The sequence below is a fragment of the Ogataea philodendri genome, assembly GCF_020536065.1.
Source record: "Ogataea philodendri strain CBS6075 chromosome Unknown scaffold1, whole genome shotgun sequence".
NCBI classification, from domain to species: Eukaryota; Fungi; Ascomycota; class Pichiomycetes; order Pichiales; family Pichiaceae; genus Ogataea; species Ogataea philodendri.
The window spans coordinates 611376-624511 of NW_025763889.1; the positions used below are offsets into that span (position 1 = coordinate 611376).

Consider the following 13136-nt stretch of genomic DNA (forward strand, 5'->3'; position numbering starts at 1 on the left):
TTTAAAGTCTCCTGCAATTTTGCAAGTTATCTATCAAAGAGGCGAGACTATAAGCGATACTACTTGTTTTGGTAACAAGGTTCTTTCCTTTATAGATGTCGGAACTTGCCAAAACGTTTTTTGCCTTTGGCAAACAGAAGGTACAGCCTCTTGATAACAAGGGGCAGGCGGACCAGAACAACGGGTTTTCCAAAACTAATGGTCCTTCTTTCCCGTCCGAGATGATCCCGCAGCCGGCAACTCCCACGATCGCCTTGAGCGAGAATTCGTTTGCCGTGGGAACCACCATCAAGGGGGAAGAGAATGCCCTTAATAGAAGTATTACAAATCTGGACCAGACACAGCAAAGCAGCAACCTTACAGCCCAGCTGTCCACCAACATATCACATCCGATCGAAACAGCCGCTGCAGGTTTGCCTGTTGCCAACGCTGCTGACGCTTCCACGTCCATTCCCCGTGGCAAGCTGAGAGTCAGCATCATCGAAGCCGTGGGACTTAACGTGACGTCGGAAAATTCGCTTCCATACGTTGTGTGCACCTTCGAAAGTTCCGAGTTTGTGACCCAAGGTCCGGAGTCGTTTGAGCAGTCCAAGGACAGTTCCTCGCCTTTGGTGAAGCCTCACGGCAACCAGCTACCGGGTAAGCGAGTTCCCTTGGTTCGCACGCAGACTTCTTCCCAGTACAATCTAAACATCATGCCACACAACTACAACTCGTCGAACCCGATATGGCACCACAAGGCCATTTTCGACGTTGTTGGGGCCAAGTCAGAACTCGACATTTCTGTCTATGACTCAGCACAAAATGACCATTTTCTGGGGCATGTCAGAATCAGACCACAAACTATCCAAGAAACAAGATCTGAGCAGTGGCTTGAGCTAGAGCCGCGGATCAACACTGAGTTCGTCAGTGGTAAAATAAAAGTCCAGGTCGAATATTCAAACACGGGCAAGAGACATTACGGACCAGAGGATTTCGAAATTTTGAGACTCTTGGGTAAAGGAACATTCGGCCAGGTGTTCCAAGTGAAAAAGAAAGATACGGGAAGAATCTATGCTATGAAAGTGCTGTCGAAAAAGATCATTGTCAGAAAGAAAGAGATTGCACACACCATTGGCGAGCGAGACATTTTGGTGCGCACGTCGAGTGCAGAATCGGCCTTCATCGTGGGACTCAAGTTCTCGTTCCAGACTCCAGTGGACTTGTACTTGGTCACGGACTTTATGTCTGGAGGAGAGCTGTTTTGGCATTTACAAAAAGAAGGCAGATTTTCAGAGGATAGAGCCAAGTTCTACATTGCTGAGTTGGTTCTGGCATTGGAACATCTTCACGATAACGACATCGTTTACCGTGATCTGAAACCCGAGAACATCCTCCTGGATGCTAACGGACACATTGCGTTATGTGACTTTGGACTATCGAAAGCCAACTTGACGTCCAACGGAACGACAAACACTTTCTGTGGTACCACTGAATACCTTGCTCCTGAAGTTTTGTTGGACGAGTCCGGATACACAAAGATGGTTGACTTTTGGTCACTGGGTGTTTTAATTTTTGAGATGTGCTGCGGATGGTCGCCGTTCTATGCTGACAACACCCAGCAGATGTACAAGAACATTGCTTTTGGAAAAGTGCGGTTCCCTAAAGAGATTCTATCGCCCGAAGGACGCTCTTTTGTGAAGGGTCTTTTGAATAGAAACCCTCGTCATAGATTGGGAGCCATTAATGATGCAAGAGAATTGAGAGCACATCCATTTTTCAACGATATTGACTGGGCTTTACTGAGACAGAAGAAGATTCCACCACCATTCATTCCGCATATTGCAAACGAACTAGACACATCCAACTTTGATCCTGAATTCACCAACACCTCGACCTCTGTTATCAACAAACAGCTATCGATGGGCACTCCGCTGTCTTCTGCTGTTCAAGAAAACTTTAAAGGATTTACTTATGTTGATGATTCGATGATGTTTGATCATCTGAACAGTCAGAGTATTGGGAAACGGTTTGGAAACTCCTACAAGCCAGCTTATGGTTCATTAATTCCAGGCAACCCTAATTTGCCACCGGAAGAAGAAGTCATTGATGAGGACAGTCAAGAGGACGAAGACATTGTTCAGGACGATATGGATGTGGATGACGATTTTGTCAATGGGCAGTTCGATTTGTAATTTTGGATTTAAGTATACAGTTAGAATACGAGAGGAAAATAATTAGTAATTTTTTTTTATTCATGTCTACTTACAATGTTTCGTCTACATCGTCATATATGCAGGCGATGCAGCCAATGATCGACGCTCTGAGTCGATTGGAGCTGGAAGGTGACGAATCTGCGATTTCTTTGCCGAATTTAGGCGATGGGGATGCCAAGTTGGACGTCTCTAAACAAGTGACTGATTTACTTAAGCAGTTTGAAAATACGGTTGAGATCGAACTTGAGGATGAATCAAGCGACGATTCGGCTGAATCTGACCATAATAATCTGTTAGACGAGATACGGACCGAATGCCAGAGGATCAACCCAGATAACAGCGACCACTTGATGGAAAATGTGAGATCTATATTGGAGTCCGAGACTCCCACGCAAATCGAGTCGGCTTTGTTTGATCTTCTGGGGTTTGAGGAGTTTGATCTGATATCCAAGCTGGTTTTAAACAAGGACTCGATCTTGGAAGAGTACGCCAAACAGCAGAAACTGAGTCAACTAATGAGCGATGAACAAATACGAAGACAAGCCAGTCAGAACCTGAAAGACAACAAGAACGTCAAGTTGGAATGGGAGCAGACGAAACAGCAGTATCCGCATGTTTTCAGAGTCCATGATGCCGGAAACGTTGTTTCGTTTACTGGTAAAAAATACAGTCTTCCATTTGGCACTACTAGAAACTCATATGAGAATTACGAAGAGATCATCATACCTAAATCCGAAAGAAAAGCATCAAAGTTTAAAGAGATATTCATTCCAGTCAAGACCTTGGATTTCCTGTGTCAGGGAACATTCAAGGGATATAAAACATTGAATCGCATGCAATCGCTAATTTATCCCGTTGCTTATGATACAAATGAAAATATGTTGGTTTGTGCTCCAACAGGAGCAGGTAAAACCGACGTTGCGCTTTTGACTATTCTTCATACAATCAAACAGTTTGTCACTGAATCCGAGACCGAGGATCGAGTACAAGCAGATATCGACTACGACGAGTTCAAAATTGTCTATGTTGCTCCGCTCAAGGCTCTTGCAGCCGAGATTGTTGAAAAGTTCAGCAAGAAACTGGCCTGGCTCGGAATCCAAGTTAGAGAACTTACTGGTGACATGCAACTTACCAAGGCAGAGATTATGACTACACAGATCATAGTTACGACTCCTGAAAAATGGGACGTTGTCACACGTAAATCTAATGGTGATACAGAGTTGGTTGAAAAAGTCAAGCTACTCATCATTGACGAAGTTCATCTGTTACATGAAGATAGAGGTTCTGTGATCGAGACACTTGTTGCAAGAACTTTGAGACAGGTGGAGGCTTCTCAGTCGATGATCAGGGTGGTTGGACTTTCTGCCACATTACCGAACTTTGTGGACGTTGCCGACTTCCTTGGTGTGAATAGACAAGTGGGGATGTTCTACTTTGACCAGTCGTTCCGTCCTGTTCCTTTGGAGCAGCAACTGATTGGAGTGAGAGCTAAGGCCGGCTCGATGCAGTCTCGAGACAAACTGGACAAAACAGTGTACAAAAAGTTGATTGAGATGTTGGAGCAAGGACACCAGGTGATGATATTTGTCCATTCTAGGAAGGATACCGTGAACACTGCCAGAACTTTGTTCAAGATGGCTGCAGAGAATGACGACAGTTGGTTGTTTGACTGCTCAAGCGCTGATAAGCACGGCTACTACGAGCGTGAAATGAGCAAAAATAAGAATAAGGACATGCGAGAGCTTTTCCAAAACGGATTCGGAGCTCATCATGCTGGTATGTTGCGCTCTGACAGAAACCTCACCGAAAAGATGTTTCTTTCTGGGTCGATCAGAGTTTTGTGTTGTACGGCCACGTTGGCATGGGGTGTTAACTTGCCTGCTGCCGTGGTCATTGTGAAAGGAACACAGGTGTACGACTCCAAAGCGGGAGGATTTGTTGATCTGGGTATTTCCGACGTGATCCAGATCTTTGGTCGTGCTGGTAGACCTCAGTTCGAGAGTCATGGAATTGGTATATTGTGCACCACCAGCGACAAGCTGGACCATTACATTTCATTGCTTCTTCAGCAGCATCCTATCGAGTCCAAGCTATCTGCAAAGCTGGTGGATAATTTGAACGCCGAAATTTCTCTTGGAACAGTCACCAACCTCGAGGAAGGTGTCCAATGGCTAGGATACACATACATGAATGTCCGGATGAAGCAGAATCCATTTGCGTATGGAATCGATTGGAACGAAATAGCCAAAGATCCGTTGCTTGTTCAGAAACGTCGCGATATGATTATTGAAGCTGCCAGAAAGCTACACACTTTGCAGATGATCATCTTTGACGAACGGTCTGGAGCGTTTATTCCAAAAGATCTTGGTCGGATTGCTTCTGACTTCTATCTTTTGAACGAGTCGGTGGAGATTTTCAACCAGATGACCACTCCAACAGCCACGGAAGCAGACGTTTTAAGTATCATTGCCATGAGTTCCGAGTTTGACAACATTAAATTCCGTGAAGAGGAGTCCAAGGAGTTGGAACAATTGAAGAAGGACAAACTGGCGTGCGAGATCTCGGCGGAAATGGCCTCTGCGCAAGGAAAGTCCAATATTCTTCTGCAGTCGTACATTTCGCGTGCCACCATCAAGGACTCGGCACTTATTTCGGATGCAAATTATGTTGCACAGAACGCCGTCAGAATTTGTCGGGCATTGTTCCTGATTGGAATGAACCGTCGGTGGGGATTATTTGCTCGAGTACTTTTATCAATCTGCAAGTCTATTGAGAGACAGCTTTGGTCGTTTAATCATCCAATGAGACAGTTTGATCTACCACAGCAGATCCATCGCAATATTGAGGCACATAGTCCTTCAATAGAGACTTTGCGCGATATGAGTGCTGGAGAGCTGGGAGATCTGGTTCACAACTCCAAAATGGGGCCTATTCTTTACAGATTGATTGGACGGTTCCCATACTTGCTTGTTGATACCGAAGTGTTCCCAATCACCACAAACGTGATGAGAGTTCACCTGACTATCCACCCCGATTTCACATGGAACTTTGAGACACACGGAAACATCCAGATATTCTGGCTGGTGGTTGAAGAGAGCGACGGTGCATCCATATTGCATTTTGAAAAGTTCCTGCTCAACAAGAGGCAGATGAATTCGCCTCATGAAGTGGACTTTATGATTCCTTTAAGCGACCCAGCTCCTCCACAGATCGTTGTTCGTGCGATCAGCGATAGTTGGATTGGAGCAGAAACGGTGCATGCGATTTCGTTCCAGCATCTTATCAAGCCGCATAACGAGACTGTGCAAACAAAACTTTTGCGGTTGCAGCCACTGCCAATCACCGCTCTTCACAACCAGGAGATTGAAAATATATACGGAAGCAAGTTCCACTACTTCAATCCAATGCAGACGATGACGTTCCATACACTCTACAATAACAACTCGAGTGTATTTGTGGGATCTCCAACGGGATCTGGAAAAACTGTTGTTGCCGAGCTTGCAATCTGGCATGCATTTAAAGAGTTTCCAGGATCTAAAGTCGTGTATATTGCGCCTATGAAAGCACTGGTTCGTGAAAGAGTGGACGACTGGAGAGCCCGGATTTCTCAGAATACAAGCCATAAGGTTGTGGAGATGACCGGTGACTCTCTCCCAGAGGCACGTGAAGTGCGAGACGCAGATATCATCATCACCACTCCGGAGAAGTTTGACGGTATTTCGCGTAACTGGCAAACAAGAAAGTTTGTTCAAGACGTTTCGTTGGTGATTATGGACGAGATTCATTTGCTTGCCAGTGACAGAGGTCCAATTCTGGAAATCATAGTGAGCAGATTGAACTTTATCTCTTCTTTCACCAAACGTCCGGTCAGACTGTTGGGACTGTCTACTGCTGTTTCCAATGCCATGGACATGGCCGGATGGCTGGGTGTGAGAGAAGGTTTGTTCAACTTCCCGCCAAGTGTTCGTCCTGTTCCGTTACAAATGTACATTGACGGGTTCCCCGACAATCTTGCGTTCTGTCCATTAATGAAGACCATGAACAAGCCTGCGTTTATGGCCATCAAACAGCACTCGCCTACAAAACCTGTGTTGATCTTCGTTGCTTCCAGAAGGCAGACACGGTTGACATCGCTGGACCTGATCCATCTTTGTGGAATGGAGGAAAATCCAAGAAGATTTTTGAAGATTGATGACGAGGAATTGCAGAGTATTCTGGTGAAAGTGAAAGATGAAACGTTGAAACTCTCGTTGCAATTTGGAATTGGGCTGCATCACGCCGGTTTGGTTGAAAGCGACCGTCAAATATCGCACAAATTGTTCGAACAGAGCAAGATCCAAATTCTGGTTGCAACGTCCACACTGGCCTGGGGAGTCAATCTGCCAGCATACCTGGTCATCATCAAAGGTACGCAGTTTTTTGATGCTAAAATTGAGGCATACAGAGACATGGACTTGACAGATATTCTGCAAATGATGGGAAGAGCAGGACGTCCCGCGTTTGATACCAGCGGTGTAGCCATAGTGTACACCAAGGAGTCCAAGAAGCAGTTCTACAAGCATTTTTTGAACGTTGGATTCCCTGTGGAATCTTCGCTGCACAAAGTCCTGGATAACCATTTGGGAGCCGAGATAGCTGCCGGTACGATTAAGACCAGACAGGAGGCCGTTGAGTTCCTAACATGGACATTCTTGTACCGGAGAGCACACCACAATCCAACTTACTATGGTATTGAGGATAACACCACCGAGGGAATTAACAAGTTCCTAAGTGGACTCATTGATAAATCCATCGACAACCTGAAAGAATCCAAATGTGTGATTTCTCACTCTGACAAGCTGAAGTCGACGCCGTTCCTGCAAATAGCTTCGTACTACTATCTTTCGCACAAGACTCTGCGGAACCTGCTGAACTCAGTGCGTCCGCGTGCTAGTTTCCGGCAGTGTCTGAGATGGCTTGCCGAGGCTACCGAATACGACGAGCTACCAACCAGACACGGAGAAGAGCTGATCAACATGGAGATGTCTCAGCAGATGAGATACCCTGCAGATGACTTGGAGAATGCCGAGTTTATCTGGGATCCTCATATCAAGACGTTCTTGCTGCTCCAGGCGTACTTTTCGAGAATCGAGCTTCCAATCGCAGACTACTCGCAAGACACGGTTTCTGTTCTGGACCAGAGTTTGCGTATCTTGCAAGCGTACATTGATGCCACCTCGGAGCTGGGGTACCTATCGACTGTTCTGACGTTGATCAAGCTGATGCAGTGTGTGAAGCAAGGGTGTTGGTTCGACGACGACTTTGTGAACACATTGCCTGGGGTTCGGACGAGCGAATGGGAAAAAACCGACAACGACGGCGAGTTTGAAGGGATCAAGACGGACCACGGACTGCAGAGAGTTGGCGAGATGGGAGAGGACCAGCTGGCCAAGCTTTGCAACCAGCTACATGTGAGACAGAAGGAGCAGTTCAAGAAGGTGGCACGCACACTGCCTGTTGGGCAGTTCAAAGCCCATCGGAGCGGGAAAGAGATTGATATTGAGCTAGTTCACAAGAACCCGTCCTACCAGCGGGACTTCAAGGTGTACTGTCCGCGGTTCTCGAAGCCGCAGAGAGAGACCTGGTTTGCTATAGCATACAATTTGGAGGAAGACCGGATATACGCGATCAAACGTCTTTCGCCAAGGCGGGTCGGCAAGGTCGACAAGGTGCAAGGCACATTGACAGTAAACGCAGACTGCGCGCTAAGTGTGGCTCTTGTTTCTGATTTCACAAATATCCAATATTTGGTGCCTGTATAAAATGTTTACCTAATACTTTTTTATTTAAATTGCATGAGCTTCGAAGAGGAGCTTGATTCCAGCGTTTACTACGCTGCGTTGAGTCTGAACTCCACCACGCTGTATACGTACGATAACGTGAACTTCACCAGCAAGCTGAATGTCAACTACTCGGAGCTGGTTTCGAAAAATCTGGGGGTCATCAACTCTATCCAGGAAACAAGGATAAACAGTCTCAAGTTGAGTAGCAATGTGATATTGAACGTCGCAAACTCGCACAGCGCATCGCCGCGCCATGTGTTCACTAACCTGATGCTATATTACCACAAGAAGCTGATGAAAAACAACAACCTCATAACCATCATAGTGCTGTGTAACGACCGGATGCTGGATCGGTTCGTTTACAACCTGATGGAGAAGATCATGGACGAGTATTTGGACCGGTTCTACCAAACCGAGAACGGCGGACTGAATTTCGAGTTCAAAAACCGACTTCGAGATATAATTGTGGACCACGAACTCAAACTACGTCAGCTCACCTCCAAATACGGAGCCACTACAACAGACGATCTGGACGAGATCAGAGACCTCATGACCGAAAACATCGATAAGGTGCTCAACCGAGGAGAAAACCTCAACGCTCTCATTAACAAAACAAGTCAGCTCAACTCGTCAGCCAACTCGTTCCGCAGAAGAACCGTTCTTGTCAAGCGCAAACTCTGGTGGTCCAACATCAAGTTTCTTGTGCTGATCGGATCCACCGTCATTTTCATCATATATCTATTCATAGGCCTGGAGTGTGGCCTGCCATTTTACACAAGATGTCTGCATCCGTCGAAACCGTCCCAACCTCATCAGAACGAATATTAATATACCTATGTCTCGTTTTCTGTCTCTGGCTCTTCTCCTTCCAACTCCTTCATTTCCTGTTGTATGTTCTGGATCGCGTTCACGGCCGGCAGTTCCGGCTCCTCAGGCTGTTCCTCTTCTGTATCGTCCTCGATTTCCACCACGTCGTCCGTGGTCTCGTTCTCTCTTTCAGGAGCAGAAACGGGCACTGGGGCCGGCTCAACAGGCTGTGTAGCGTCCACCTTGGCTCTTTTGTGCTCGCCGTCGTCGTCGTTTGTCTCAGCAGCCTCCTCCGGCTCCTCCAGCTCGTCCTTCTTCTTTTTCTTGTTCTCCTTGCGCAAATTGAATTTCTCCAACTCCTCGTTTAAAACAGGCACAAAGCTGCCAAACTGCGCCCGTTCCAGTCCAGCTAGAATGTCGTTGGCATTCACAACCTTGCGGCCCTGATCCTTGGCCACCTGCTTGGCGTGGTGGTACACGTAATTCACAAATAAAACCGACCCGCGTTGAATCACCGTCTGCGAGTCCTTGGCCAGAATCATGGATGTTTCCGATTGCGACAAGATCTGTTTCGAAACCTTGTGCACCGTCGCTTTCGGAAATAGCATCGAGTCGATCGACACCTTCTCGTTGTCCGCTGCAGTCTCAAAATTGGACTCTTCTGTGTCCTTTTTCGATCCCTTAACTGCCATCACACGAAATTTTATACCTACAAAATTGCAACTTCGTGTTTTTTTTTCTGACTCGTGGTACTGTCGACGCCTGTCGACGCGTCTCGACCAAACTTATCGACAAAATCATCCCATTCAGGTAATATCGAGTATATCTTCTCCATTTTGAAGTGGGTGAAAAAGCTTGCAAAAAATCCACATTCTGCCACGATGGATACACAAGAGGTCTCTGTGACGTTCAAGTCTTTGAACAACTGTCTGGTGAATCTTCCGGCGCCTCTGGTGAACCCGTTTCTCGCCAACAATATTCTTATCCAGCAAGTAGCCGTCGAGCTCAAGTTTCGAATGGCGGGGGTTAAAGCCGACTCCAATTGTCTTGTTGGGTGGAACGGGTACTTTTCACAGGACTCGTCCTGTATCGAGATCGACCCTGTTTTTGCGAAAACCATTGGACTCCGAGAAAACAGAAAGATCACCATCAAGCTGTCGCTGTCGTTGCCAAAGATTCATTCTGTAGAGCTCGAGCCAGAAACTTCCGCCGACTGGGAACTCACCGAGCTTTACGCGCAAACCATCGAAGACCGGTTTTTGAACCAAATCAGGTGTGCCACTCTGGGCCAGAAACTCGCCGTGTACCCTACATCCAGTTCCACCAACGTGATCAAATTCATTGTCAAGTCGATCAAGTCTGAAACAAAAGAACTCGACAAGGGAATTCTGGCCACCGATTCAGAACTTCATATCCAGCCAAAGGTCCACAGAAGGGAAACCCAGAGAAATAGCCATGGTAGTCAAACAAGCTCGAAAAGAAGAAGATCTGTCTCTGGACGCAGGTCGTCGCAGTTCGACTCTGTTCCGTCGTGCATTCTGCGCTCCATTGCTCTTCCGCATTCACTGTTTGCGCACGTCGATGTCTCCAAGGCTAACTACGAGGTTTTCGCAGACCTGAGCCAAGACTTTATTAACTCTCAGTTCAATTCGATCGAGTACGTCCAGGTTTCCGTGGTGGCCGGACCGGGAACGCCTTCGAAAATCAGTGGGATCTCGCACTCGACAAAACCTCATGACACTGTGTCTCCGGGAAACTCAAGAAACAACTCCAACACGCTGGTCGAACACGGATCCAATGGAACGGCCACCCAGCCGGAAATCGACCTGAAAAAGGTGATTGCAAGACTGGTCCACGATCCGCACAGTCCTCCACGTACCGTGGGTGTCTCGCCATTGCTGGCCATTGCATTGGGCAACGAGGGCCGCTGCGGCGACCTTATATGTCTGGAAGCACCTCCACAAAAATACTCTACTGACATTCATACCTGCATTTTGCATAAGATTATCTCCAGCACTCTCTCAGTCAACGAATTAGCATTGAAACACGACGAAGACCGCAAACTGAAAGAGGTGGCTGCTCGCAAAGAGCTGAGTGCCAAGTTCCAGGAACAGCTGGCCGTCCTCAAACACTCTCCATTGACCAACGGGATGAAGCTACCAATTCTACCAGAACTGCTGCCTCAGGGTGCAATTTTGGAAATGAAAGGCATCTCTGGCTGGGCTCTCCTGGGAGACACGCTTCCTGAGTTTGTTCTAGGTGGAGACGTCTTGAAGCCCGAATCGTTTGTCCAGACGCCAGCCAAACACCACCTACAAAAAGTGGTAGGCCAGGAGAAACTGATTGCGCGTGTGATCCGGTCTATGAAGCGTGGAAGTAGCTCGATTGTTTTCGGATCTTCGGGCTGTGGCAAGACAGTTGTGGTTGACGAGGTTATCCATCGACTGGCTACCAAAGACGGGTTCTACACGAAACTTATCAACTGCGAAACGATCTCCAACGAGACGTTCATCAGTGTAAAGAACTCGCTGGAAGACGCCGTGAGGGAGATCAACTGGCACGCTCCTGCTGTGCTAGTGCTTGAGAACTTAGACGCTCTGATTCCCCGCGAGGCAGAGCACGGCGACTCGGGCACCAGCCAGCAGATCTGCGAGTTTTTGGTGAACTGCCTAAAACACCTTCTCAAACACAGACAAGTTTCTTTGCTCAGTACATCTAAATCCAAGGAAAACATCAACTCAATAGCATTTCAAACGCATCTCATCGAAGACGAGTTCAGTATCAGGGCTCCAGATAAAGAGCTACGCAAACAGCTAATTTCCAGTTTTATTGGCAACTACAATTTAACAGTCGACCGTGACGAGGTGCTCAACGATATCACTGTCGACACCGAAGGGTACCTTCCTTCTGATCTGAAGGTGCTTGCGGATCGCACGTTCCACGACTATATTTCCTCGGTTGAAGATATTCCTGCTACATTAACCAAGGGAAACTTCGAGCGGGCGTTGCAAGGGTTCACTCCGTCCTCGTTGCGTGGCGTGAAGCTGCAAAAGTCTAGCGTTTCGTGGTCGGATATTGGTGGCTTAAAAGACGCAAAACAGGTGCTGTTGGAAACCCTGGAATGGCCAACAAAGTATGCTCCAATTTTCGCCAACTGTCCTTTGCGTCTGCGTTCGGGAATCTTGCTCTACGGGTACCCCGGTTGCGGCAAGACGCTGCTGGCATCGGCTGTTGCTGCACAGTGTGGCTTGAACTTCATCTCGATCAAAGGTCCAGAGATTCTCAACAAGTATATCGGAGCTTCCGAACAGAGTATTCGCGAGCTGTTTGAAAGAGCACAGAGTGCAAAACCGTGTATTCTGTTTTTTGATGAGTTCGACTCTATTGCTCCAAAAAGAGGCCACGACTCGACTGGTGTCACCGACAGAGTGGTCAACCAGCTGTTAACGCAGATGGACGGTGCCGAAGGACTGGACGGGGTGTATGTTCTGGCAGCCACCTCGCGACCAGACCTGATCGATTCTGCTCTACTGCGTCCGGGAAGACTGGACAAGTCGATTTTGTGCGATCTGCCCGACTTTGAAAACAGACTGGATATTTTGCAAACGGTGGCCACCAAGTTCCAAATAGCTCCAGAGTGTCAGTTGGAGACGTTTGCACGTCAGCTGGAAGGGTATTCTGGTGCCGATTTGCAGGCGTTTGTGTACAACTCGTATTTGAGAGCTGTGCACGACAACCTGGACCAGATCACCAAATCTGCCACCAAGGAGTCCTCCGGCCAGGACACCAAGGTGCAGTTCTTCAGCATGATGAAAGGCGTTTCTGTTGGAGCCGACCTGACCAAGAAGATCGACTCGATCTACAAGAACTTTCAACAGCTTGACCTGGACCCAAAGGAAACAAAACAACAGGACCCTGACCACCGAAATAATCCAGTGGTGATTACGTCAAAACATTTCCAAATTGGGCTCGAGGAAACCAAAAAAAGTATCTCCAACAAGGAGTTACGCAACTTTGAAAAGATCTACTCGCAATTTGTGGACGGTAAGCGCGAGGGCAATCTTCCCAACGGCGAGCCTAGCAACGACATTGGCGGACGAACCACGCTGATGTAAATCCCGAACTCCAATGTTATCTCCGGATTATAAATTACAAAAAATTTTAACTTCTCGGGCCGAGTAAAATCCGCGCCCGTAATTATTATTTCCCTGACAAAGCAAAAAAATTACAGGCTGATAATTTATAAGCGATCCGGGGGTAACTTAAGTCCGGAAGCACTGGAAGTAAATATAAGTAGACATTTTTCCAATTT

At 47.2% G+C, this 13136-nt stretch overlaps 9 protein-coding genes across 9 annotated transcripts; 5 read left to right on the forward strand and 4 right to left on the reverse strand.

Moving 5' to 3' along the window:
• Window positions 1-95: 95 nt before the first annotated feature.
• OGAPHI_002220 (uncharacterized protein) lies at window positions 96-2174 on the forward strand (the record flags this gene model as incomplete). Its single annotated transcript, XM_046203067.1, has 1 exon — window positions 96-2174. The coding sequence occupies one exon, from the start codon at window positions 96-98 to the stop codon at window positions 2172-2174; it is 2079 nt and encodes a 692-aa protein (XP_046062880.1).
• A 62-nt stretch (window positions 2175-2236) lies between these two features.
• OGAPHI_002221 (uncharacterized protein) lies at window positions 2237-7996 on the forward strand (the record flags this gene model as incomplete). The annotated part of the gene is made up of 1 exon (XM_046203068.1): window positions 2237-7996. The coding sequence occupies one exon, from the start codon at window positions 2237-2239 to the stop codon at window positions 7994-7996; it is 5760 nt and encodes a 1919-aa protein (XP_046062881.1).
• On the reverse strand, window positions 2245-2824 carry OGAPHI_002222 (uncharacterized protein; the record flags this gene model as incomplete). Its single annotated transcript, XM_046203069.1, has 2 exons — window positions 2245-2670; window positions 2750-2824. 2 exons carry the CDS (start codon window positions 2822-2824, stop codon window positions 2245-2247), a joined length of 501 nt encoding a protein of 166 aa, XP_046062882.1.
• On the reverse strand, window positions 5054-5359 carry OGAPHI_002223 (uncharacterized protein; the record flags this gene model as incomplete). The annotated part of the gene is made up of 1 exon (XM_046203070.1): window positions 5054-5359. One exon carries the CDS (start codon window positions 5357-5359, stop codon window positions 5054-5056), a length of 306 nt encoding a protein of 101 aa, XP_046062883.1.
• Window positions 5977-6597, reverse strand: OGAPHI_002224 (uncharacterized protein; the record flags this gene model as incomplete). The annotated part of the gene is made up of 2 exons (XM_046203071.1): window positions 5977-6409; window positions 6587-6597. 2 exons carry the CDS (start codon window positions 6595-6597, stop codon window positions 5977-5979), a joined length of 444 nt encoding a protein of 147 aa, XP_046062884.1.
• Window positions 7997-8029: 33 nt separating the features above from the next.
• On the forward strand, window positions 8030-8845 carry OGAPHI_002225 (uncharacterized protein; the record flags this gene model as incomplete). Its single annotated transcript, XM_046203072.1, has 1 exon — window positions 8030-8845. The coding sequence occupies one exon, from the start codon at window positions 8030-8032 to the stop codon at window positions 8843-8845; it is 816 nt and encodes a 271-aa protein (XP_046062885.1).
• A 5-nt stretch (window positions 8846-8850) lies between these two features.
• On the reverse strand, window positions 8851-9944 carry OGAPHI_002226 (uncharacterized protein; the record flags this gene model as incomplete). The annotated part of the gene is made up of 2 exons (XM_046203073.1): window positions 8851-9509; window positions 9578-9944. The coding sequence occupies 2 exons, from the start codon at window positions 9942-9944 to the stop codon at window positions 8851-8853; spliced, it is 1026 nt and encodes a 341-aa protein (XP_046062886.1).
• Window positions 8909-9271, forward strand: OGAPHI_002227 (uncharacterized protein; the record flags this gene model as incomplete). Its single annotated transcript, XM_046203074.1, has 1 exon — window positions 8909-9271. The coding sequence occupies one exon, from the start codon at window positions 8909-8911 to the stop codon at window positions 9269-9271; it is 363 nt and encodes a 120-aa protein (XP_046062887.1).
• On the forward strand, window positions 9706-12939 carry OGAPHI_002228 (uncharacterized protein; the record flags this gene model as incomplete). The annotated part of the gene is made up of 1 exon (XM_046203076.1): window positions 9706-12939. The coding sequence occupies one exon, from the start codon at window positions 9706-9708 to the stop codon at window positions 12937-12939; it is 3234 nt and encodes a 1077-aa protein (XP_046062888.1).
• Window positions 12940-13136: the final 197 nt, after the last annotated feature.